The following is a 27360-nucleotide window of genomic DNA, read 5'->3' as shown; positions in this document are numbered from 1 at the left end:
ACACTGTATACAAATCAAACTGTTCATCTACCCCTCATTTTCTCTTTCCCATAGGCAGGAGGCTGGGATCTCAGTCTGCAAAATCTCCAGCCTCCTGCAGGGTATGAGGTCTGGGAGCATTATTTCTGGGTGCTGCCTTGTTTCATCTAGACTGAACACTGACACTAAGTTATAAAAAACTAATATACTTCCCTAATTTGCCCCAAAAACTTCTGATTTTCTGCCTGTCTCTTCCACACTCCCACCTACTGCACTAACTGCTTTCCAAAATAAATTGCTTCTAAATATGACACCAAAAGGGTTGTGGTAATGATGATTCTAATCTTCTTTATCTTTGTCCAGGGACAATCACTACTTTCCCAAAAAACACAAGAAGGTTAAGTAGTATTTGACTCTCATTGTATTTTCAGCCACGTGTACTATAGTGAATTAGTTCTAGAAAAAATCAGATTATTGTTGTTGCTACTGCTGATGTTGTTATATCTTCATATTTACCATTTCCTGACACACAGCCACCAAAAAGTTGATTTATGGGGTATAGAGTGGGCAAAGCAAAGCAAAACATGGTTCACAGTACTGGCAAACTGCCAAACATGAAGAATAAATCTCTGCAAACACAGAAATAAATAGGGAGATGAGAATGCAATTATAAAAGGAGGATATGAAAAGAAAAATATTGTAGGAAAAACACATTTCTCAGTTTCTCAATTATCCAGCTTCTCAATATCTGATCTTTCCCACTTTAGCAGTAATTATTTACTATTCGTTTAAAGGAAATCAAACTCAGCTTTTAAACTGTACATGACTTTTGGCAAATTTAATTAACTGCTGTAGTGCTTAAAAATGAATAAATAATAAATTGATAAAGTGGTCCTGCAGTTCATGAAGCTTATTCTTCATGAGCTAACAAATGGAAGCAAATATTTCATGAAGAGCACAGATGCACCAAGGTTTGCATTTATTGATTATTGACAACAAAATTCACAGGTTTTGGAAAATTCACTTCAGCTGCATACCTCACTGTGACATGGAAATTTGGATTGATCTTGATTATATCTGGGACTTGGTGTAAGCATTTAACTAGAATCAGCTCTTTTCTTAAGAAACTGATTAAACAACTATCAAAAAATTCACTCTTTCAGTAGAACTTTTTGTATTGGTGTCACATGCCTATTTTATATGTATTTAAGTATCTACTCTTCGAAACCCACAATTATTCAATATTAAAAAACATTACACTTTAAATATTAGAATCTTAACTACAAAAGCAGAATCTTGCTCTCAAATCCTCACAATTTAAAAATTGCATACCTTTGTTTGTAATTTGATTGCTTATGTTACTTAATGTATTAAAAGACAGGGCAATATACAAATGGAAGGCTAAGAGTAGTAGAATTGTGTATTACACATTAAAGAAAACTATTTGCTTATGGTTTTAGGAGGTACAACTTCATCAGCTTAAGAGAAAGGAGCTTGTGAATACAGTAAAAAGAAAGAGGAAGGAGAAAGGTTTGTGACAGAAAGCGTATAAAGATAGGGCAATGCTAGTCTGACTGTAATTCAATATTTACAAGCTCAAGTAAAAAAAGGTTAATCAACTTTTCAAAAATGCATAGTTACACTCACATGTATCCAACTTGTTGCATTTAGAAAGAATAAAAACCTCGTTCTAAAATACACTGCATATTCTCAAACAACATCTTTTAAATATTTAATATGTACAGGTTCATTTATTGAATCTGTGAAGTGCTAGACTTCCAGGTTACATAGCTAGCAGGTTAGAAATATATGAACTTTTTTTCCCAAGACAGAAAATGATGAGCTTTTTTAACTAAAAAAAAATCACAGCTCACTTTTGACATAGGAATAAACCAAATGCTGAGGAAATAAAATTGCTGGTTATTTTGGATGATTCTATTAACTGCACAGAAATGGAATTAATTTTCTTCCCATAAATTTGTGTTCGCTTTAAATTACCAAGATACAAGGCAAGTTAGTTCAAGAACAATGATATAATCCAATTTTATAAAGTTCACCTGAGAAAATAAAATAAAAAACCAATTCCCATATCTCAGTGATGCCTTGAAAAATTGCTCACACAATGTATCATTTAATGGCAGCACATCTGCTTTTAAACAAACCTTTTAAACCCTTGTGATAATGAAGTGCATGGCTATTGTATTTAATCTGGAATTTAAAGGTTACAGAGACAACAAAACCAAGAACTACTAAATAAAGGAAGAGAAACTATAGAAAGTTATATTGCTTCCACTTTGTTATATTACAGAATAAAACTAAGAGGTTTTGCTTAAAATTTATACCAAATGTTACTAAGTGCCTCAGGTGTATGGAGAAGTTGTTATTATGAGGTATAGCACTGGTCTCCTGATTAGAATTGATTTTCTTTCCCCTCCCTTATTGCTCAAGAGGGCTGTAGATTTATGACCTTTGCTTACATGTGTGTGTGCATCTAAAACAGTATGTGTTAAATTCCCAGTTTAGCTTGCTGCCACCTTTATTTTTCTCCTTTAAATGTCTTGAATTTCACGCAATTCTTGATTAAGACACATTAAAAATGTCACAATTAGACATAGAAAAATGTCCTGCTTATTTTTAATAAGAAATGGTGCATACATAGCAGGAAAAAAAAGAATTCCAACTTTTCTACTAAAGACTTAAATAACATCCTTCCTTACCTTTTTCATACATCTGGTACCACAAAGGTATCATCATTCATAACAACTATAAGGTGTACACTCTTTGAAATATTCATGTAGTGAACCAAAGAATGAAATTTTTAATAGGTGTATAGATAACTTTTTTCACATTTTATATAAAAAAGAATGTAAAAAAGAGCAATAAATCTTGATTACAAGAAGCAGCTGCCAAGAAATTCCTTCTTGATTAGTGAAACATGAATTCATGGTTTGTTTTGTTTGTTTTTTGTTTTTTTTAAATCTCCAACTGCTACTCTCATCTAGTAGACAAACTAGGACAACAAAGCAGACCTTTACTTCTTGCTATCGTAACTTTTTTTCCCTCAGTAGATTAATCATTTTTCTTTTATGCTCCCTCATCTTAAGCTACTACATGAAATTTTGAATTTGGGTGTTTTTCCCATTAATAATGTGGTTTTTTGACTCATGTATTTTCTTTCAATAACAAAAAATGGCAAAGGCTATTCTAGCATTTTTCTCACAATCTCCTTACTATAGCAAACTTCATGCTCATGACCATATGACTCAATCATTGTAATTTCCTTTCTGTGGAGTTCCTTATAGGCCAGCACTTGCAGCTTGTTCAGAATGCACCATTATATTTGTTCACTGCTTTGAGCAATTCTGAGCAATTTATTCCCATCCTCCATTCTCTGCACTGTCCTGACACCCTGCAAAGTAGCAGCTCTTAATTTTGAGGCCTCATTAGCCTCACTTGATGAGTGTTGGAGCTCAGATAGCAGAGACATCACAGACACCTACACCAAAGCAAGGAATCTTTTGCTGAAGCCTTCAATGAGCAGCAGCTATAATTAGTACTACTGCTGTGTGATGAATACAGTTCAAGTATATCCAAGTAACTATTTTGTAAAGTTGCTCAAGACATTAGAAAATGTAATTTGTAGGCTGACCTAAATTCTTTTAAGTCCCAACAAGACAAAAACCTCCTCTGCCTCATTTATATTACTAAGACTGCTGAATCTGCTCTGCTGATTTGTTTTAAGAATACTGACTGTCTTTCAAAATGTATGAGATCAGGGTAGGATGGAAAAAGTGTCCATCTACTCCAGAAGTAAAGGTCAGCTGAGAGAAGCAGAATGGAAAAAGGAAAGTTGACAAGTCCATCCATGGGCTTATTGCTGTTCCATAAATTTAAAAGAACTAAGTATGAGAGAAACAGAAAGAAAGAATTGTATGATCACTCACCATTTTTACTCTTCAGAATTTACTACATTCATATTGCATATTAATTTACCTATATACGTAAAAGTTTTATCCTTTTATTTTCAACTTCTGTTTCAAAGGGGAGAGATCAAACCTTGGATGGCGTAAATAAAACCGTAAGAGTTGGGGTTTTTTTAAAAAAAAAGTCAAAAAAAAAGAAATTTTTAATAAAAGGAAAAAAAATGAGACTCCTTTATACGCAGCTAGAGAAGTACATGAAACCTAGAGAAAATACTAACCCATGAAAGATAAGCAGTAACATTATCATTGTCATAAACGGTTAGCAGTTTATGACAATTGTATGGAGAAATACAGATTTGAGTCTCAAGGGAGAAAAAAGGTATGCATTTGAAGTACAATGATTTTACTTGAGGACTGTCCTTTTATTAATTAGAACTGTTACTTGTATTATTCCATTTGTATTGTCTGCATAATAATTAAGCTATCAGCAGCTGTTTCTAGGACAAGGATAAAGCAGTGTTTTTGGGGGTAGCAGTAAGATTACTTTCCTTGCTCTTTCCTGGGAACAGAGGCATTAGCTTCACTGACTCCTCACCCTGCAACTGGGTCCTGTAAAGAGCCCAAAAACTACTGAGAGCTCTCCTCGCCAAGATGACACACATGACCTAGCAGATCATTTCTGCAGGGATGTAGGTTGCCCAGTATTCTACTTAATAATGAGTATGCATGCTCATTCTCTCCATCTTCACTTTTTTAATGTATCTACCTGTCGCTGTAGGACACAAAATGATTCTCACGGACACGGCTCAATGTATGACAGGGAAAAAGGAGGATTTTATTTTTGTGACTCCAGTATTTATAGATTCTCAGCAATGCCCAGGGATTGGATGGTTAGGTTACCACCTTCCCAAGCACACTGGTCGTGACAAACGTCCATCAAAAGATGTTTCTTTGAAAGAATGTATAACCATCTATGTTTATAGTTACTTTCCTGGGAAAGTGGCTAGAAACTATGAAAACAAGATCAGAAGGCTTAATTTTAAGGGTGACATCTAACTATTCACTTTGTATAGTTATCCTGAAGCAGTATCTCTGTTCAACATTTTTTACTGGGATATAATTAGTTGGTACCTGGAAAGACATTATTTGAAGATGGTAATTCTAACAAACAAATGTGAAGCAGTTTGAATTTCTCCTGAAAGAATCAATAATCTAATTGTCTCACTCTGGCAATTTAAGTTCACTGTATCAATGTTAGAATTTTTTAAACCTATGAGTTACTATCTGATCAATTTACTGATATCACCTCAGTTAGTTCTGTAAAGTGCTTTAAAAACACCTCTGAAGGAGAAAGAAAGGAGAGTAGCGGGACTGCTCCAATCAGAACAGCATAAAAAGAATTCAAATAAATTATAATTCCATGCCTTTTTTGATTCACAAAGGAAGGAGGTGTAAGGCAGAATTTCTGGCACAGTTTTTCTATTGCCCTGGCCTTACCACTGATCCTAACTTATTTATTGCATAAGGTTGTGTTTCATCCAGTCGGTACTTTAAGAAGTGATGACTATCAGCTAAAGAAGGAGTTGGCATGGTGTCCAGAAATGTCTTGCATTTCTCACCGTGTTCTTTTTACAGTACACTGTTACATCATAGCAGCCCCATTTTTTTTTCCATTGGAAAAGTTACATGGTACACAGAGAATGAATTATTCTGTGGGAAAAGGAGGAACAGCCTTCAGATTTAAAAAACTTGAGCAAGAGGTAAATGTTTAATGTAATCTTTGATTCCTCAGATCTATAATCTATAATGCATTAGAAAGAAGTGTTTACAGACCTCACTGATCAGGGAAGCTAAGGAAATGTAGTATAATGTTTAAAATGTTGCACTTTTGAGCCAGCCAGACAAGCGAAGAATGAAAGAAACATGAATGCAAGTCTGACCATGCACAAATGATGGATTTGCAACAAGTCACTGAGGATGTTGGTAGAGCTTCCAATTACCTCACTTACTGCCTAGCAAAAAAAAAAAACCTATAAAGAAAAAAAGGGAACTATTTGTATAGACAATACACTACCTCAATCTGAGCCAGAATTTTATAACATGGACCAAAGTAATCTAACATTTTACTTCAAGCCAGGCTGTGGTGCTTGTCTTAAAAGTGAATAAATTACTGATTCTCAGATAAAAGGTTTTAAGAACTTAGATTGAAAAATAATTCCAGCAATAGGTTTAGACAGAAAGGAAATGTTCATTAAAATCACCCAGTTTAAGCATCACCTCTCAGTGAAAATAACAGTATTTTTCATATATTGTACAATGATAAGCATATTTATCTTGTTTATAGCAAGTAAAATAGAAATTATATAGATAAATTTTTGTACTGCTTCAGCATGCTGAAAATCTGGACGTCCCCAGATCTGTGACACCAGCCTGTTACTAAATAATCTCAAATCTTACTAAGACAAGTGTCAAAACAGTTTAACAACAACATGGAAATGCACATCAATTAAGACTGAATAAATTGTATAAATAACATCACAATTTTAAATTGCACTCAAAATCATTTCAGTCAAAATCTTTCTTTCCCATCAATTTAGAATTCAACCACTCTCATTCTGGGAACAGATGTATGAAACATGTAAAATACAGCAAAGTATCTATTTGTCTCCAGCCTTTGAGACGATAAGTCCTGTTGTCATATTTGTTAACCATTTGGAGTAGCCAGATGAAAAAAATATCAATCTTAGTCTGTTTTGCTGACAGAAGAAGTTTTCAGTATGATGTTATAAAACTAGCTGGTAGGGAAGATATACAGAATTGAAAGAAATTGATAGGAAGAGAGTTTGATGACATGCAAGGATGAATTTTACTGGTTTCACTTTGAATACTGACAACCTCTGGAGACCTAGTTAAACCTTTTGTTGCTGTGCTTAACTGTGCAAAGATTTCAATATTTCTGCCTCAACAGGAAAGTGATACTACATGGTGTCTATAAAAATATTTGTTATATTTGAGAACACATTTTTTGCTTTGCAGTACTCAAAACTGCCACTCTGCTGAGCCATGACAAGACTGAATGCATTTTTAGTGAGAAACAATGAAAGCAGAAAGTGTTTTAAAATTATTTCCGATACCGTTGCACCTTACTCAATACATATTATATCTACATATACATATCATAACTATTTTTAGCCATTTACCAAAGGCTATGATGACTGAGATATTATTAGACCTGCAAGAAAAATATTTTATGAACATTAAGCATATTTCTCACTTCATAATTAAACCACAAATGTCCACTAAATTTCACAGCTATGCAAAATGACAAACTGAGGATTCTCCAGAAGAATGGAATTTTTATCACAATTCTTATAGGTAATGGGAAATGGGCAGTATGAATTAATAGTTCACATGATTTTCAAATAGTTGTAGACTGGCGTTATTACACATGACCATGAAAAGCTGAACCTTATCTTAAACCAGGAATGTAATTTCTAGAGAGATGAGCATTATTAAGTATTAAATGTTAGATTATGTTAATTGTTGGATTAAATGTTAAATTAGATATCATGGCTTGCTTTCTTCACTCTTCTAACTTCTGTCCTACACAGCATGGAAGATGAGCATAGTAATACTATGAAGCCATGATAAAAATTTCCAGCAGTCATTAAAAGTGACAGAAATTCCTAAACTAAAAAATGTCACAAATATATTCTCCACTCATTAAGTAACTTGAACTATGTAACTTGAATTTTAACAAGAAAAAAAAAAAACCAACAAAACAAAACAAGAAAAAAACCAGAAAAACAAACTGGAACATGACACCATCTGCAGCACTGTAAACCTGGCTTTTTCACTGATACCAGGGCAGTATGAAGACCCATAAGCAAATTCATGGTGTAAATAGCATCATTTAAAGGTTTTCAGTTTTTTTATTGGTATGCTAACATTAAACAAGTCTCAGAACTAAAGATATTTCATTCCTCTTGTGCTTTTGATATTACAGAAGAATTTCAGGATTTCTTGGTAACCTTTGTAGTTCAGGGCTGCCAAATGTTAAATTTCACAAGACAAGCAGTTTTCAGAACTCTGTAAAGGATATGTAGGATCACACATGTTTATGTATTTTCATATTGCAATGTTTATACAGTAACATCTAATTAATTACATTAAGTGATAATTACTTACTTTATTTGATACAGAACTAACAAATAAAAAAATCCATTAAAACACTAATATACCTTTAAGGGTGAGACTAGTAAAACCTGATTTCCTATGAATTTTATATTCCTTGTGCCTCTGGCCCAACTCAAATGCTTGTTCCATCTGGTTTCCCTAACCTCATCTCTCCCAGAATTATTTCACTGCGTTACTGTTTCATAAACTTTTCCACTGCACCCTCCAGACAAAAAAATAAATCTTGAAAATGGCATCTGTAAGGCTTATGCTGATTTTCAACACAGCCATCCAGTTATTACTAACACCTTTGACAATTATGTTGTCTTTTTTCGCTAGTTTGATTCCAAATTACTTGCAGCCTACTCTCAAGTTCTGCAAATTCAGTGCACAACTGTGAAGACTGTGACTCTTGAACATCACTCAAAATCAGTTTTAAAGGTAACATCATGTCTCCATGCACCTAAAAAGGTACAGAAGTAGCACCTAATAAGTGACAGGACAAGCAGGTTTCTATTACTGTGCTCTTATGGCCAGCAGACTTGGAAATTTGGAGTCAGTTTGTCAGCTATACTGAGGCAGCCATCAGGGTTGCTGCCAGAGGAAACCAGCAGATGCAAGAAACGAGCACCGTGCAGTCACCTCCAAACAGCTTCATTTTACCCCCAGATTCTGTTCAAATGTAGGGTATTTTCCCACAGACCTCTGCTAAACTACAAGATCCCTTGTAGTTTCCAACTTTACTGATAAAAAAAATCAGGTTTTTTTTACTCTCCTCTCTTAAAAAAAACCCTCCCCTCAAATTCAGCCCTTATAGTACCAATGTTTTATGTTACTTACTAACATTTTGTTTGATACTTCATGAAGTGTGCAAGATAATTGCTTTGTAAAGTTTAGAAATCACAGTGATGAACATATTTATGTATAATTAAATACAGCTTTGAAAGACTGTTTTCTACCTCTACAATTCTTTAAGCATTTACATAACCTAGCACGTATACCTCCCACCCAAAGCTGATATTTTGAGCAAAGGAATACTTAATTTTCTTGTTCAAGTAGGTTTTATAGCATATTTACAGAGTTTGAGAAAAAAGAATACCGCATTGATGTTAATTTATCCATCTGCCTTGGGGTTTATAAACAAGATTAGAAACCCTCTGCAAAACTGAGGAGATTGGTATTGTTAAGCTATTGTAATTCATATGCTGTTATTTTAAAGCAGGATATATAGTTTCTTCATCAAGTTAACTTTAATTGTCTTACATAGCAGGTAAAGACAATTCTTATATTTTCTCAGAGGAAATATAAGAAAGTATCTCACATATCAAACACACCATGGAGACCAAATTATCTGGTATGGGAAGAGGTAAGGAGACTGTTAGTTTCTCACTTAGCACATAGCAGCACAAAACAGGTGAGAGGAGAGCTGCTGTGCTGATTGCTTGCACAGTCTCTCTCCAACTCTCATTAATTTCAATTTTTCACACTGTGTTTACTTATCTTGCATACATTAGTGCTAATGACTGTTCAAAAGTGTCAGATGCCACACTATGAGCTTCATTTTCTTTAATATAATAATTATATTAACATTCTTCTGTACAATTAGTAGTCATACCAGTTAAAATCATTACATCCTTCATGCATTTAGTCTCCTCAAAAGAGCTTTCCATTTCACAACTCCATCCTCTTTTAAGAGCCTGTGAAAGGTTGGAGGTTAGTGATTGAAAGCAACTGGCCATTTGTGGAGCAGGCAGGGTGCTTTGCTCAGGCCAGGTTTGCATCCTTGCCCCACCAACCAAGGGCAGGAGAGATTTTGTATGTGTGGTGGTGAAACCTCTAATCCCCACAAGGCAAATAGTAAACAATGCCAACCCTTGCCTTAAAGTAGTGTTGTGTACATTCATTAGTCCATATAACTTATCACTTGAAGTAATAACATTTTAGAACAGAGTATCTTTTTATTGTTTTAAGTAGAAAAAATAACTGAGGCTGAAGTAAAAACCCATAAAAATAAAAAAGTGATTTCCCTACTTTAAGACTGAAAGTTCAATAACTATCACTGCAAGCACATTGAAAACATAGAAGCTTTCCTAGATAAAGACAACCACTTGATCTGTACAGAACTGAACCACACACCATGGCTCAGTGCCAAGGCAAATATCATGTTTGCAGCATTATGTAACACATGCACACTACAGGGTTATCACCAGGATATCAGTCTTCAGTGGTTTCAAGATGGTAATACCGAATTATGAATTAAAATCAGAATAAAAGGAGCGAAAAATCTTTGACTCTTGCACTCTGAACAAACTTTTAATTAGAATCAGTGTGACACATAGCTTTAAAACTTTTACTTGCACTTGATTTTCTCATTTTGCACTTTGAAAACTCTCATAAAATATGCTATATTGTATATAAAATGACTGTAAACAGCATAATGTATAAGTAATAATATAAAAGACAGAGTCAGAGAGGATGAAGAAGACCTCCAAGATCATCAAGTCTAACCTTTCACCTAATACCACCTAACCCACATTGTGAAGTGCCACATCCAATTCTTTTTTTCAATACTTCCAGGGATGGTAAGACCACCACTTCTCTGTGCAGCCTGTTCCAGTGCTTTACAACCTTTGTAGTGAAGAAATTTTTCTGCATATCCGGCCTGAACCTCCTAAGGTGCAACTTGTGGCCATTTTCCCTTGTCCTATCACTGGTTACCTGGGAGAAGAGGCCAGCTTTCACCTAGCCACAGCTTCCTTTCAGGTAGTTGTAGAGAGCAGTAATGCCTCCACAAAGCCTCCATTTCTCCAGAACAAACAACTCCAGCTCCCTCAGCTGTTCCTCATAGGACTTGTGCTCCAAGTCTGCTGCTCTTCTCTGGACTTGCTCCAGCACCTCAATGTCATTCCTATAATGAGAGGCCCAAAACTGAACACAGGATCTGAGGTGTGGCCTCACCAGTGCTGAGTAGAGGGGCACTGCCCTGGTCCTGCTGGCCAGACTACTGATGATACAGGGCAGGATGCCTTCTTGGCCACCTGGGCACACTGCAGGTTCATATTCATACTGCAAAGCAAAGCTGGATATCATATCATCACTTATCTTTAGCAACTGATTAACACATCTAAGAATATTTTACTTTGTGAATTCCAGTCTAAATGTCAGAAGTTATTAAACGAAGGTATCTACTTCTGTTGATTTTGTGTTTGGATATCAGCTATATTTCTTAATTGATTTTTGAGCTCCAAATATGGAATTGCCAATTCTGTTGTCAAGGAAATTTTAAATAGAATGGAAAGAGAAGGGCTATGCTTATCTGTAACACTGGCTGTATCTCTGCTAACCCCAGTGAACACTTGCTGGAGGGAAACCTACTGAGCCTGTTTTCTGTAACATTATCAGACAGTCTTTCTGATAATACCTATAGAAATGGACTGATGACTTATAATGGTTGGTATAGCCTTTTCATTCTTGAGATCAACCTAGAACATACCCCCTACTCAATTTATTCTTTGAGAAGGCATCATTTAAGATAAGCAGCTAGTTCCACCACAATTGTTTAATCTGCAGGCTGCTACTATGGAAGGGAAGAGAGCTGGCTAATGCTGTCTGGCGCAGAGAAATATCTCCAAGTAAAAGCTAAGTAACTGTGTGACCATTTTGAGACAGGCCACTTGACATCAGCTTGACATGGCAGGTTCAGTCTGAGATCAAAACTGCAGATGTCTGCACAGATATCTGCACACCTGCAGGAGGAGTCTGAGCGCCCTGCAGTCAGTGGCAGCAGCCTGTGCAATGTTTCTGCTCTCTCCCATGTCTGCTCGTGGATGAACTTGGGCATCCTCTTGGCTCTGTTGCCTGAAGTGCACTGAACTTCACCAACTACAACAGTGGCTCAGACACATCATACATTTGTAGTTACCATGTGCAGTCTCCTAAAACCTGCGTGCTATCATTTTAGCCGGAAAAGCAATCCATGTTTCAAATTCCGACTAATGGATGAGAATTATCCTGGCTAGAATAAAAGACAAATTACACCCTCAAATAACTTTCCATTGCAACAAATTTCTATTGAAACTGACTCAGGTGGCATTTTCCCAACACTCCCAGATGGCACATATCACTAATAGCTCTTAATTATCACTCAATATTCCAAATAAATTGGAACTTAAATTATCTGCCTTCACACTAATATCTGCTTATTCTGATACTCATACATTAAAATTAATCAGATCATCTTACGTTTTAAATGCTGAACATAACAGAACTAAGGAACATTATAGAAAAATAGGAATGTAGACTTTACATCCTTTCTATTGACGACAATGGCAAATTAATCAGGGGACATTATTTATCACAAACTCACTTTGGACTTGTTAGAATCCCCAAATGTAATTATGCAACCCCAAAATTACATTCCCATAGCCCTTCCTTTGTGATGGACAAATAGATGCATAAATTCACAGTCTGGCATCACCAGACTCAGTACAGGTCATTGTGCTACTTGAAAGTATGACAAAACCCAGTTTTTCTCCATGTGACAAAGCTAACAAGAACATACTACAACTGAAATGTTCCCAAACTGTGGTCAGACAAATAATGGGATTAAATGCCTAGTTAATCTCAATTTTTCTCTAAGAAGAAAAAGGATAAGAGATGTTAAGTGATTTTTTTTTCCTTATCTGTGCAATTTTCTACAGTTATTGGTCTAATTTTTAGTTTGAGAGCAAAATTACAGACTTTTTTGTATTTGATAAAGTGAGTTGACTGTGAAATCCCAAAGTTGTCTGTGATTCCTGAGTATAAATTCATTCATAGGGAAAAAGAGATTTCCATTAACACTAGAAGTAAATATAAACTTAATGAGGAATTTCACTCCTACCCCTTCAAAATTCCAAAAGAATACTCTACTTTGTAGAGTATTGGCCCTCCACCATTAAACATAGTATATATTTTATATTATGGAACAGAAAACTGAACTCAAGGAAATCTAGATTATGGCTTTAACTGGTGAACTGCCATATTTACATCCTCCTTTACAGTCACAAAAAAAAGCTGACATTTCTCCCTCAGAAAAAACCCCACATAAAGCCATTTGGCAAATCTGTGTTCAATTAATCCTCATGCATTTTCTCCAAATAATCCCTGTTCTGATGCTTGAAGCAAATTTAATACATATATTTCATAAGGGTAAACACAAATCCAAAAGATATAGATATTGATTTGTCCTATTCACTAATAAGTGTTATTCTGGTAAACAAAACAATGATGAACAGACAGAGAAATAAAGGCTTAAAACTGTCAAATTTTTAAGCTTCCTAAAATATGCATTGTTCAAGAATTTTATATCTTTTAAGAAAAAGTGAATGCAGTCTATATTATATTACTACATATAAATATGTAAATGTACTATACAAGTACATTATACATTATAATTATTACACTAGTATCTTATCCGTCCTGCATTTTATAATATCATCTATTAGTGGATGCAAGAAGAGAAAAAGACTAAAGATGAGAATAAGAAGAAAAAAATTAACTTTGAAATGTCATACAAATGTAAAGAACCCATCTTTCAGGTCAAGAGGAGAGCTGCACCTCAGGCAAATGCCTGGAAGTCATATTTTAATTCTCAGTCATCAAAACGCTCAGATGTGAAACAAGGATCAAGGGCCTTTAACGACCATAAAATCAGGGTCATTTATGTGCGTTAAAAGGTATGGCCACGAGGTGGCTCTCAATACTTAGGATTGAAAACCATGACTCGAAGAATGAAATAAAAATCTCTATTTGCTTTGTTTCCTAAAAATTGTAACTGATATGTTTCACCTCCCTTATGTTAGGGCATATTTATTTCCGCACTAGGAAAATACTTTGAATTTATTTTAAATTCCAGCAAAGAGGTTTCTAGGCTCAATCTATAACAGCATCATTTTCCTGTAGCCATTTATTTCTCCCAAAAATGAAGCCTTTTTGATAGTTGGAATTCATATATACAAAACTGAAATAACCTTATATACTGCTTTTGATTACATTAGTTCTCAGCTATTTACCAATACTAGTTCAATTTCATGATGAAAACTATTAAGCTTCTGCCTAGAACATGAATTTGTACATGGACAGCATCTTACAGCGTTTGTTTTTTTCTCATGCACTCTAGCTGTATTATTTATGTAGTTAACTATTATTTATTTTGCTTTTACAAACTTATTAATAATTGTGTTTTTCTGGCAATCTTCCACCCTTCTCTTTAATTATTTTTGTTATGAAAATATCTGTTTTCATTCAATATCTGATTTCCTCAGAAGTGTGAAAATCTGAAATTTAAAGAAACTGGAACAGGTACGATAAATTAATGAATACGGTTATGACTGCCAACTCAGTAAATCTGACAGTACTCAGTAAATATGTGATGCTGAATCAAAGAATTGTAGATCTGTACAGCACTCTGAAAACTACAGGAGTCTCTTAGGACAATCATCTTGGATATTTTCCTTAGACAAGAGGTCTTGGTGGCTACTTCAAGGAATATGCCCCCTCAGAGGAACAAAATCTAAAGGAATACCTGAAAATAACTATTACAGCTGTTTTGTAACTACAGGCCATGAAGGAAGAAACTGGGTATGTTTTCAAAGTTTCAAGGCAGTACAAACACTTTTTAAACTAAGCTATAACAATCAAACAAAAGCCCAGAAAATAATTTCTGAGTGTAAGGGATCATTAAAAGAATTCTAAGCAATAATGGTATATCTATAAAAGTGTTTTAAATCCCTGGATCACTGGAACAACTTTCCATTTTCTTATTGTTTTCAGCTCCAGAAGCTTGTAGAATGTCCACATCTGCAGAAGTTAAACACTGTGCTGTGTTTTCTCTATGAAACACTATTTTGTGCTGTATTAAGTTGTGTCCTCAGGGCTTACTCCAAAGCCAACAGTCTATTTTCCATTAGTTTTAGTATGTTTTCCAATGAGATCCTTCAACTGTAAACCAGCTAGGACTCTGTTCAATTATTCAGCAATACTACAGTTTAAATGAAAGCAGGGAAATACAATATTAACAGTTTCAAACACTTCAGATTTCTGATTTTTGTCCCTGATAACCATACAGAGCACGATACTTGGAAGAAGTGATCACTAGAATCAAAGACTTTGCCCTAGAATTCTACATTTGATTACAAAATTCCTGTGTATCAAAGCCAGACACACTCACAGAAAGAAAATGTGCAGCATTTTTTGTCCTTGATTCAATGGCCTTTGATTCCCTGGCTTTTATTATTATCATTATGAAGAGTTTTGAAAGGCTTTTGCAATGCTTTTGACACTCCAATTTCAAGAACCTCAGGGTTTGCCCTCCCACACTAGGCTTTTAGCATTTTGTCAACAGTTCTCAATATTTTAGAACTTCCAAATGTGCAAGTCACAGTTTTTGTCTTAGAAAAAGGAAAAAAAGACAGAGGGGAATCCTTAGGACATTAATTACTAACTTGAGGTCATCACCTTAAACAAGACAATAATGACAGCAAATTCAAGTTTCATCTCGTTGTGTTAGCACTCATAGATCATACAACATCCCCAATAAAAAGGACAGATCCTTGGAGTAGTTAGCAGAAATCAACACAGCTTCTTAAAAAATGTTGCTCAAGATCTTTATTCAAATAGGTAAGATCTTATATTTCCTTATTTGGAAAAGAAAACACTAAAAGTGAAAACCGAGCAGCAACCAGCAAACATCGCCCCTGAAAGAACCAAGATGCTGCAAGCTCTTCTGGTCATGAGTATTTTGCTGGTGTGCAGCAAAATATTTCAAGTCTTGCTGAGTTCAGGCAATCAGCAGCTGTACATGTAACATTTTTCCCCAGGTAATGAGTATTTATTTTTCTTCTCTGAAGATTTTTTTGATTGTTAGAGAAAAGCATCTCTTTCTTTTTATTTTTTTTCCCCCATTTAGTTTTAATTATGAAAACTTCATTTGGGTTTTAGTCCTGTTGTATCTACTGGGGAACATGGAAAATTTGCTAATTTTTCTCAATTTTTCTTTTTAGAAATCTTGGTAGTCTTCATCAAAATCTTCCCCTATTTAAAGAATTTGCTTTAAAGATGGACTATGTTGACATCCATTTCAGTGACTCACATTTTCAAAATTTCTGCCATCTGTCACTGTAAAGATTCACGAGATGAATTGCGCAAAAAATTTTGAAATCTTGTCTGCAGTTTTATTCCAGAGGTTGCAAACCATCACAATACAGCAAAACTTACATATAAATAACTATTTTCAGTAATGCTTCAAACATGTTTCAATGTTCTAATGTTTCTCTAGTTCTAGATATTTAAATATTTTTCATTTTTTAGCTTTGCTGTCTTAAATTAATTCTTTATCTACTTACTGGTATTGTCTAGAGATGAAGGTCTGATAGGTGGAATGAAAACATTAATATTTTAAGAATTCAGAACTGCAGTTCACAAGTCTCCTAGTACTGCTGTCTTTCTGCTGCACTCTTCCAGCATCTTCTCACAAACTGTTTCCTTCAAATCTGCTTTCCATATTTTTAGCAACTTTATTTTCATTTTACAATACACAGTAAGCTTAATTTTGTCAACTACCAGTTTTCATTATAGTTCATGCCCAGCTTGTGTATACTCTACACTTGTCAAAAACATGGTGCTGTTAGTCTATTCCCATTAGCATAATACATAATTTCCAGTTCCAGTTTTTATACTCAAATAAGCCAAAAATTACAATATGGTACATGTAGAAAAATGTATCCAAATGTATATTTATATGACGTTCATTCAAAAAATCTTAGCTGTGGGATCAAAATACTGGTTTTCAGATTTTTATGTTTTTTTGGGAAATGCTCTGTAATCAGTTTCTGTTTGATTTGATGCAACAATAAAAAGGTTTCTGAAATAGTTGAGTTGTTCAAAAGAGATTTGGAAAATTTAGGCAAAATTTTCACTTTACTTTGATAAAGGTGATATGCAATGCTATCTGTACATTCTAAAGAGTAGCAGTTTGTGGCTGTATACAACAAAATGCTTTCCTCCAAGACAATAATTCCCAGCAAGTAGGGATTCTTCTGATTCTTGTCTGACTTTTGAAATTCCAGTTCAAAGGATCTTAAGATGAATTCAAAAGAGCCAAGATAAAAGAAGATACAGCTAATCTTGCAGATACCAAGGTTTCCATACAAGCTATAAAAGATATGCTAAAAAACAGAGACTGACTATACATGTAATAAAACTTAGACTACAGAAAGAAATACATATCAATAAATATTTGGCTGTTCTCTAAAAATAAATCTCCACAACTTTCCAGAAGTATGCTTAATTACTTTTTAACTTATTTTGTTTTCTCCAAAGCACCTCTGGTTCTTGGTATGTGGAATTACCAGAATGTGGATCCAATTGAAATCACTCTCACTTTATGTTTTCTTCTAACTATTCTTTCATTTAAAAGTCTTAAAAGTGTATTCCCATTTTACTCATTATTTCCCAGTTCATTTTAATTAGATGTCATTGCCAGCTTCAGTGCAAAACTGCTTCTGTACAGTTCTGATCAACTCTCTATCTTGTGCAAATAAACTAAAGGAATAGTTAAAAAGCCCAGTGAAATTTGCCTACATGATGGTATTTGGAGGAGTTTGAAGTAGAAAGTGGATGACAACTGAAACAGTCAACACACATACCTAAACAATTCCATCAAATCATAATGAAACTAATATTTGAAAAGCTTTATTATTTTGAAAATTAATGAAATCAAGAATATGAACTGAAATTTATTTTCTCCATTTGTTAATAAAATTTTTTTGAAATGAATAACTGAATCATGCAACTAAATGTACCTTGGTGAATTTATTTACTTGGACTGATTCTAATCATGTTTTTAAAGAGACACTGTGAGACAGTTTCCAATATTGCAGTGATGTTTTCTGTCAACTTAGGTGTTTATGAAAATGTATTTTTCAATTATAATGGGTCAAACCCTTAATTTTTTTTTAAAAAAAATCACAGTTCAATGATATCCTATACAGTCATTGTTTTACTACTTAAAAAAAATCCCCTACTTGAATCCTCAGGGAGCAAAAGGGACACAGTCAGTTAATGCTCTGAAGGAAAAACATCAAGCAATTCTAGAAGAAAGCACATATATTTATTCTACAGGATAACTGTGAACTACCCGTTTTGTTCTGAATTTTATTTCAGTAAAGACAACTACAAAGGGCATTCTCTGATGGCCTAAATCTTTAAAGCAATCACCAACCACTTAAAAAAACCCAACACACTGCATCCTTCATTTGCAACCCTGAAGAACAGTACTTTGTGATGAACCCTTGTAAGTCAAGCGTGATGCTAGAAAAAATCCTAAAATCAAATACAATTTGCCGGACCTTGCAAAATTTACTGTCTTTATTTACTGTAGAAGAAATCAAACACTTTTTCTAAAAGAATGTCAGTCACTGAACAGCATCAAGCCTGTTGGAGAACAATATAATCACCATGAAATACAAAGTACAACTGATCAAGAAGCAACATTGACTGTCAGTGTACAATGAAGAAACCCTTCAAATTGTTATTAACTTTTCTATGATTACTCTTCATTGCTAATAATTACTGTAGCTACACTATTTCCTGACAAATGAATTCCTAAGTAGATGGGATCTTGTTAAACACTATTTTCTAGTCAGCATATGATCTCCATACAAAGGTACTAAAACTACATGTGATCAGAATCATTTGTCAGTGTAGTTTGGTGCATCTTATACAGAAAAGGTGCCTGAAAAATTGTTGTCTACAACGTGAATATATTGCATAAGGTTACACACTGCAAACTAGAACTAACAGGCACATTGTGCAAAAGGAAGCAAGACCTAGGGGTCAGTAGAAAATTATGCTGCTTTTTTTTTCTCCTCCCTCTGGAACAATCCCTAGGGATTGAAAGCAGCTGCAAACTGGCTGAACCAACCAAGCTCTTTGGGCTGAAAAGGGTCTAGGGCACAGAGCACTTCTGCTGACTTGAACATTATTTATGATTTCTTCTTGCTGGAGTGCTCACCACTAACCAGATATTGCCTGTCTTTGAACCTGTTAAATGGCAGAACAAAATGAAGAGAAGGGAGCTTTATCCTCTCAAGATACCCCACATATTTTCAATATACACCTGAACTTGATTACACATGGTGAAAACAAGCTCTGGCAAAAATGAAGAGTGTGTAGTCGGCTGTGCTACTGAAGTACAAAGAGTGCAGTCCTGGTCCTGAAACTTGTGAATATTAAAACATTCATACTGGTTTTGTTGTTGCTTTTCCCTCCCAGATGTCTCAGAGTTTGTAATTTGTTTCTTTACAATTACCATAGCTATTTGATATCCAAATATACTTGATACAATGAATGAGATTTCAAGTTGAAATCCTCTTATCCAGGGAAGCTATTGATTAATAACTACTGGGAAAAGACATTGCAGACTTTTTGATCTGGATTACATGTTAAAGCATCCTAGCAGTTAACTAAAGGAGATTTTCACAGTCAAAGGAAAAGGAATGTTGCATGACTTTTCTCTCTCAGTGCTCAGAATGAAGTTAAAATTTCAGGAAAGACAAAGAGATCACAAATGCTTATGTAAGAATAAGAAATAGAGAAGAATGCATAAGAAAACAGGAAAAAGTATTAAACCTTTAATATGTTCACTCATTTAAATCAGTTAGCTTTACAGTAATATCAACATTTATTCTAATTTTAAAAGAAAAGAATACACATATACTGCTACTGACTGTGCAAACCCCTGTAACTGCAGCATCAACCAAATAACTTGTTAGAACTACTCATTACAGTAAGTGGTGTCATAGCCTGACAGCACAGAACCTCTGTTGGCCTAATATTCTTCCCATATCCCACAGAGAAAAAAGTTTCAGTATATTTTAATCAGTCATTTAAAAGAAGTCTTATATTTAAAGAGAATTACCTATTAAAGACATTATTTTAAACAGCATAACTTTGAATTTCAGTTTCTATATTTTGAAGCACTAATAAGACATTTAAACAAATTTATTTACCTTAAGGTCTGAATTTACTGAATGCAAAGACTGCCCTACTATGCAGCAGACTCTAGTAGACTTCATTTAAGGAGAGAAGTTTAATCATGTTATAAATATGACAACGGTTTCAAATGATCTTACTAAGCACATTTAGTATTTAATAGGAAATTTTGTCAACAATGAAAGGGGATGCTATAGGCAACACATTATCCCAGATTTTATCAGCGCATTTCCATGGAGGATTAATAAGAAAAGGCACTAAATCTTATATTTACAGTGGCTAAATCCATTACTGATTTTAACCTGAATAACTCTGAAATAGCTGAGAAGTTCTGTACAAAAGCATAAAATGTCTTTTAGTAGTTCCTTGAAGAAAAACATCAGCACCTCTGTGAGCTGCATTTGCAGCCTCAGAGATCATTCTAGAAAAAGGTTTGCTAACCCATTTTTCTTCTAGGACCTCCATTACTAATGCAGTGCAGCTTCTGGAATTAGAACAAATATTCATGAGGTGGCTTTCCAGTGATAAACAGGATGAAACTAAACATTGCTGCATATCAAGTTGACACTCATGATAGATAAAACAGAATATAGGATCATAGACTGGGGTGGGAGGGGAAAGTCCATTTTATTTTCTCACAGGATAGCAGAGGACTGTTACTTGTTAAACAGTGCTGTAACTATTAAAGCCTGAGAAAAGAGACAAGTCTGAAATCATTGTTAAGATGCGGTATTTTCAGAAATATAATTGATAACAGAATTCAATATATACCATATATCTTATACCTTCTGATTCACAATAAAAACACTAGAAAATTCCAGTAGACTGTAAACAATACACAGGACTACACAGAGCATTAAACTGAAAATAGAACTACAAATTTAAAGCTGAGCAAATACAATTTCCAGAATGACACATACAGAAGTAACTATTATAATAACAGAATTATACATCAAACTTCAAGTGGTTTTCCTTTCTAAAGGTCAGGAAAAGCAAAAAGATATTTATTGGTTTTGTCTGCTTTTTATTTCAGTTTACAACAGTTAACACTTAACTTTAATATCCTAGGAATAGTGCTAAAAAACCTGAAGGCAATATTTTTCTATTGCTCACAATATATCCCTCTGTAAAAAGGCCTCCCCAAAAATTTAAGTGTCAGTCTGAATAACAATGCTAAATTCCACAGCTCAGGATTCATTAAAACAGTGGAATCACTCTAGACAGAACATATTTTATTTTAATGCACAAATTGTTAGGACCACATCTTATCATGAATTTTGTCTCTGATTTTCAAGCAGCACTACTGAATAAAATATCCCATGAAAGAAATACAGTGCCCTTCATTCCCTTCTCTGAGAGATAATTAGCAAATATTTTTCAAAAGCAGAAAAAATAGTAATTATAAAACAAATAGGAAACTCTAATATATGTTTGACATTTATTATAGCCTAATGTATTTGAATATATATCCTCTTTTTATTTTTATAGTTTTTTTAATGGCATATCAAATATTAGATATGTTATTAGTAAAACAAAAATAAAATGAGGATTGCTCTGAAATAATTAAATGTCAGGCAAATGATTACACATTAAATATTTGATGAATGCTCTCTAAAAATTAATTTCTAATAGTTTAAAAATGTTTGACAGATAATTAAGAGGATTAGTAATTGCTTTCAGATTTTTAAGGCCAGTAAAGAATACAATGCTTTTAACTATTCTGTTTTTTAGTTCATCCTGTGAAGTAGTCTTCACTTCCATTTGCTGTGTCTAGATGAGAACATGCATGATTTGAGTATAACTTATTCTTGTAAGTCATACACTGGATTTCAGATGATTCTGTTATTTATCCATTACCGCGAAAACTGCATACAGAATACAAAATAAGGACTGTATTACATTATCAAGATTATTCTCTGCCAGGTATTGCTAAATTTCATGTCAAATGAAATGGCAAGACCAAATGGCCTGTAGTCTGATAAATTTGGGAACAGTGCCAATAAACATCCATTTATACAAGATAGCTCTTGTCAGACAAACATGATATTATCATTATGAAGCTTAGATTAATCACTGCATCACATAGGACTGATATAATACAGTTAGACTTCTGTCAGAAATTTCATTTATATGGTGAGGCATTGGGAATTAAGTACCATATGAAATGAATTTCATTTATTAAAGAGATTAAAATCAGGCAATGATGATCGAAGAAATTAAATGTATATAGGAACTTTCACATGACAGAATGTCAATGAGGTTCTTCAGAGATCCAGTTTGACCTGTGGATATTTAATAACTGTACCAGAGATCAAAAATTTAAAACATGAACATGCTGTTTAAAGGCACAGTGTGGAAATCAGAAACACTGAAGGAATGGTAAGTGCTAGCAAGGACAGATCAGTTCCACACTGCTCCTTGGCTCACCTACACGTGAGCTTGGAGGTATCAGGAATAAAGAAACCAGGTTATGTTTGGAGAATGGATTTTAAAAAGAACTCAGAAAAAGTCTTAAAAGTAATGTTTTATCATTTTAATAACTTCTTGCATGAGATGTATCTGATTTATGGTACAAGCTGCAGGAGCTGCTGTGCCAGGTCAGACACACAGTCTGTCTAGAGCAATAGTTTCTCTGAACAGCAAATGCCTAGGGGAGAGGAGCGCAAATGCTCTTCCCAGTATAATCTCTTGGCCACTCTAAGTTTGCCACTGAAAGACTCTGAGTAGCTTGATCTACCTCTAACAACAATGATTTTCTATTTAAATGAATAAAAGCTTTCTTGGGGAAAAATTTAAATCAATGATGAGAACTAGCATAAGATCTGGGTCTAGAGCACTAGGCAGGCCAATTCAGACATGAAGAATTACACCTGTCAAGGCTATAAACATTTTAGAAATTGTTACTGGAGCTCAAACAGAATTTTGAGCCTTGCTCAATTCCCTACACCACATTATAAACATTTCACAACAGCTGGTTCTTCTTGTACACAAAAACTATGAATGCAGGACTAGTGTGTCCCTGCAGTATTTCTACAACTCTGACTTGTTCTGTTTAGAACCACAGTTGTCTGCAATAACGTCTTCTTTTTTTTTCTAACAATTGTAATGGTAGAAAACTGTACAGATACAATTCCTGACGACAGTCACTTAAGCCTGTAAATTAGGCTCTGTGTGTATACCTATTTGGTACTGAATTTTGTACCTCAGCCAGTAAACCTCTCCAGCATTGGAACTACCACTGAAGGAGAAAACTTCTACACTTTCAGGCTACCTGAATTAGATGTGCATTGTACCTGATTCAGGCACAGCTATTCCAGCCTCTGGTGTTTAATTCCAAGATGGGTTATTGGAAAGAAAGCAGAAAGTTAGGGAAAATAACCAACTTCTTTATACTCAGCTTGACTTCACTGTGCCTCATGTCTTTATCTGTTACACTTCGAAATCTTTAAAAATACTGGCACTAAAAGTTGCTATGACAAAATACATGATTGTAAAGCCCTTTGGTAAGATGCACATACATTACTGCTCTTAACATAGCTACTTCTGTTGGAAATATTTAAGAAGAAAAAGAATATTACATTGAACAGTAAGAGTTTTAATAACAACCCACCACATGCTCTAATCACCGAAATCTTTGGTGTACTCATAAGTCTTCATATGTAAGAGCCTTAATTGCTCAGCGAAATGTTGCTAGAATATTACTCATTTTATGATTATTGATGGCTGTTTATGCACAGTTGCTGCCTTGGCAGACTATATATCATATTTGATTAGTATCTTTATTGTGCTAACTGTATATAAATAAAAATATTCCTCAAAGACACATGCTGTGACATAATTACTTCAATAAAGTATATTCACATTAGTTTAAATGGCAAGTTTCTGATGAACAGAGAACACATAATCCCTCAATATCCTGAAAACTCCTTTTGTAGACAATAGGTATCAGAACCAGAATCAAAAAAATACCTTATTTTTATTGTAAATAAAATGATATCATTTAGCTTTGTTTGTTGGATGGATTCTGAAAGAGGACAAATGGAAGTATGCTGGGAAAAGTTACTCGGGGTGTTTTGCTACTGATTTCAGTACGACTAGGCCTTCGCTCTACTATTCCCATTACTGATGTATTTATGTGTGCCAGTGAAGGAGTCCTTAAGTATACTGTAGTATCTATTTGTATAAAATAATAACAATAGTAATAAAAATTATATTTGCCCCCAATATCTAGATCATACTTACATGCACAAAAAGTAAAATCTGAATTTACACTCATGTAATGTGTGCATATGAAATATATTGATCACTGGAAGAATTTAATATGTTCTGTCTCTTCATAGCAATTTCAAGACTCAAGACAGACACAAGAAGGTTATGTGATCCTTGCTTGAGAACACAATTCCCTCTCATTCATTGCTATATGTCATGGTATAGGGATGATACTCCCAAATTTACTGCTTCCCACTGAGGGTCTCCAAACCATGCACTTCTTGCTTGCCTCTCACCCTCCCACAGCCTCCCCCTGTGCTGGAGAGGAGAATTGGAGGCACAGAAGGTAAAGATCATGGGTTGAGATAAAAACAATTTACTGGAAACAGCAGTAAGAGAAGAAAACAAACAGTAACAGCAACAACACTAATGACACAGGGTAGAAGAAAGAGGGGAACAATTCACATGTGATTGTTGGAACTGAGGTTACCAGACTAGTCTGCTGCACCTACTTGGCCAGAAGGATCCCCTTCTCCCCAGAAGGCACAGCCTTCCCTCTGCCCTGAGAAATGATGTCAGTTGGTACAGAATAACCTTCAGGTCACGTCTTGGCTACTGAAAAAATTAACCCGGTCTTGGCTGGAACCAGGACACTGATCTTCACACCTCGTCCTTATCTGGTCATAAATTTGTTTTGTTATTAAAAGTCACACTTCTTGTTCTCGCTTTCCCCATCATCACCAGCTTGGTTGGTAAGTGCACTTTGCCTCATCTTCCACACCCTTTCAAGGTACTGATTTATAAGAATTTTTAAAATTCTACTGGGTAAGATCCCATAATTTCACACAGCACATTTTCATGCCTCAAGTTTCTCTGTAAGAGCACTTGGAAATGTGTACCGATCTTGACTACAGCTTTTCCTGAAAAAGGATGATACTTACATTTTCATATTAAAGGAGTAGTATTCGCACATAAGAATTCAAATTCTCTTGGGAGTTTGCTTAGAATAATAAGTACACTTCACATGAACCTATATAGTGACAATATTTTACTAACATTTTTTATGAATAGCATGTAAAGCTTACAAGTTAAGTATTCATTTTCATTTACCTCCCTCTTTCCCGGTTTCTTCCTCACTTTCTGAATCATGATGCCAAATCATCATTGCTTTCAGTGAAGGTGAACACCTCCCTATTCAAGCCAATTTCTTCAGTGTAAAAGCAGAGAGATTTGTCTGCTTCATGGCAGCTTCCCAGCAGATCCTACTGTGTAACTCTCTAAATAAGCCAAAGACTGCTCACCCAAAAACCACAGTCCTCTGTGGTCTCACTGTTTACCATCACAACCTTCCTCTGAATCTGAGCTCAATCACCACAATGAAATTTGCCATTCATGGAAATGGTTGTCACCAATACTTGAGCAGCAAAGTAAGGGCCTGGTTGTGCTCAAAAGCTGTCCCTTTTGTAGCTTATGAACCTCATGAGTAGTCTGAACATTGCCACTATCCCAGATAATGGTTGGAAATGAAGAGGGGAGACTTCTGCCAGTATCCACTAGTAAGTCACAACCACTACATTTGCCTGGACTGACAGCCCACAACAGATCTCAGCCAGGACCTCCCTGTCCCTTCCTTCCTGCCCCAAGCTCGAATCAGACAGGAGCTGTACATGTCCAGTTTCACTGTGGGGCTCTGCACAGTCAAAGATTAACCTAACAGAACACAACTCCCTCTCCTCCACTTGCCTCTCTGTGCTTTCCAGTACTGTGCATATGATGCATTGCTTCAGAGATGAAATCTACTGCTTCATCCATAAGTAATAAGCATTATAGCACATAATGCTATAAAAACACGTTCATATTACAATACACAAAACACATTCATATTACACATATTCCAAGTGGGTTTAGAACTTTTCTCTTCAACAGTTTTGTGGTTTCCATAGATACATAAATATGCTTTCTAATTGATTTAATCTAATTTATTTAATTAATGAAAAGTAAAACTAAAGATACAGGAGCTGTTCTCACTGACATACGCAGTGAATTGGATGAATACTTCTTTGGCAGATATCTCACAAAATATGCACTGCTGAAATAAGCATGAAATTTTTCTTGATTTCTTTAACAATAGTTTTGACTCTAAATAAACACTAGTATTTTCAATAGCTTATTCTTTTTTCTTGTATTACCATTAAAAAACTAACATTATTTTTAATAAATGAAGAGTTTCAGGTTTTTTTCCTAAGAAATCTAATGAAAAAAAGATCAGTGTTAATTAGTGTTATAGTAAAAACATGGAGTCTCCAAGTTCAGGTTTGATGTTATTTTTACAATACAGCAGATACCAGCATCTACTAGAAAAGGAGGGGCTCTTAAATATGTTATTTTATGAAATATAATGACATCAACTTATAAGAGCATAATTTTAAAATATTTATTGTAGCTTTCAGAAGAATCTTGCTGACAAGAATTTAATCTATCCTGATTTCTCTATGTTTCAGAAATTTGATTCTATCAACTATAACATCTATACTCCATTCATTACTACTAAGACTGAATAAATTAATCTTTTCACGTTCTCTTCAGAGGAATATAACAAAGTAACATATTTATTAAAACTAACAACAGACACAAGAACTTAAAACCCTCAGAAGATTCTAATTCACAGGTCCAAAATACTGAAGTGTCTACTGATATATTTGCCAGTGCAAGAAGGTATCTCACATATGTATTCAAACTTTACAGCAAGTATCTCCTCTATGTTCATGGGGAGAAATAATTCTGGAAAGAAAAAGAACCTTATTTTTCAAGGGATATTAAAAAGACACTGCTAACTCTAATCTTTAGACTTCAGTTGATATCACCAAATATAAATACCACACACAGCACAGAATTAAGAACGGTTATGAAATATTCTTTCAGCAGATACACTGGCATATTCCTTGAAACTGGTGATTTAGGGACTTCCCAAGTTGCAAACATGAAGCTTACTGTCAAGTAGTACAAGTTGCATAAAACACAACAATTATCAGCTTTATCT

The 27360-nt window shown here is 34.6% G+C and overlaps 1 protein-coding gene across 4 annotated transcripts in view; it reads right to left on the bottom strand.

Moving 5' to 3' along the window:
- Positions 1-27360, bottom strand: part of ASCC3 (activating signal cointegrator 1 complex subunit 3) — a 252815-nt gene that overhangs the window by 100154 nt on the left and 125301 nt on the right. Inside the window, exon 15 of one of the 4 annotated variants that reach the window (XM_033512860.1) lies at positions 21702-21976. The exons of the other annotated variants lie outside the window; for them this stretch is intronic. Within the exon in view, the coding sequence (XP_033368751.1) occupies positions 21965-21976 (12 nt within the window). The 3' untranslated portion in view covers positions 21702-21964. Of the gene's footprint in view, positions 1-21701; positions 21977-27360 lie in introns of those variants that run through there. 4 annotated transcript variants of the gene reach the window in all.

The sequence above is a fragment of the Parus major genome, chromosome 3 (assembly GCF_001522545.3).
Source record: "Parus major isolate Abel chromosome 3, Parus_major1.1, whole genome shotgun sequence".
Classification (NCBI taxonomy): Eukaryota; Metazoa; Chordata; class Aves; order Passeriformes; family Paridae; genus Parus; species Parus major.
This window is presented reverse-complemented; position numbering and strand designations above follow the sequence as displayed.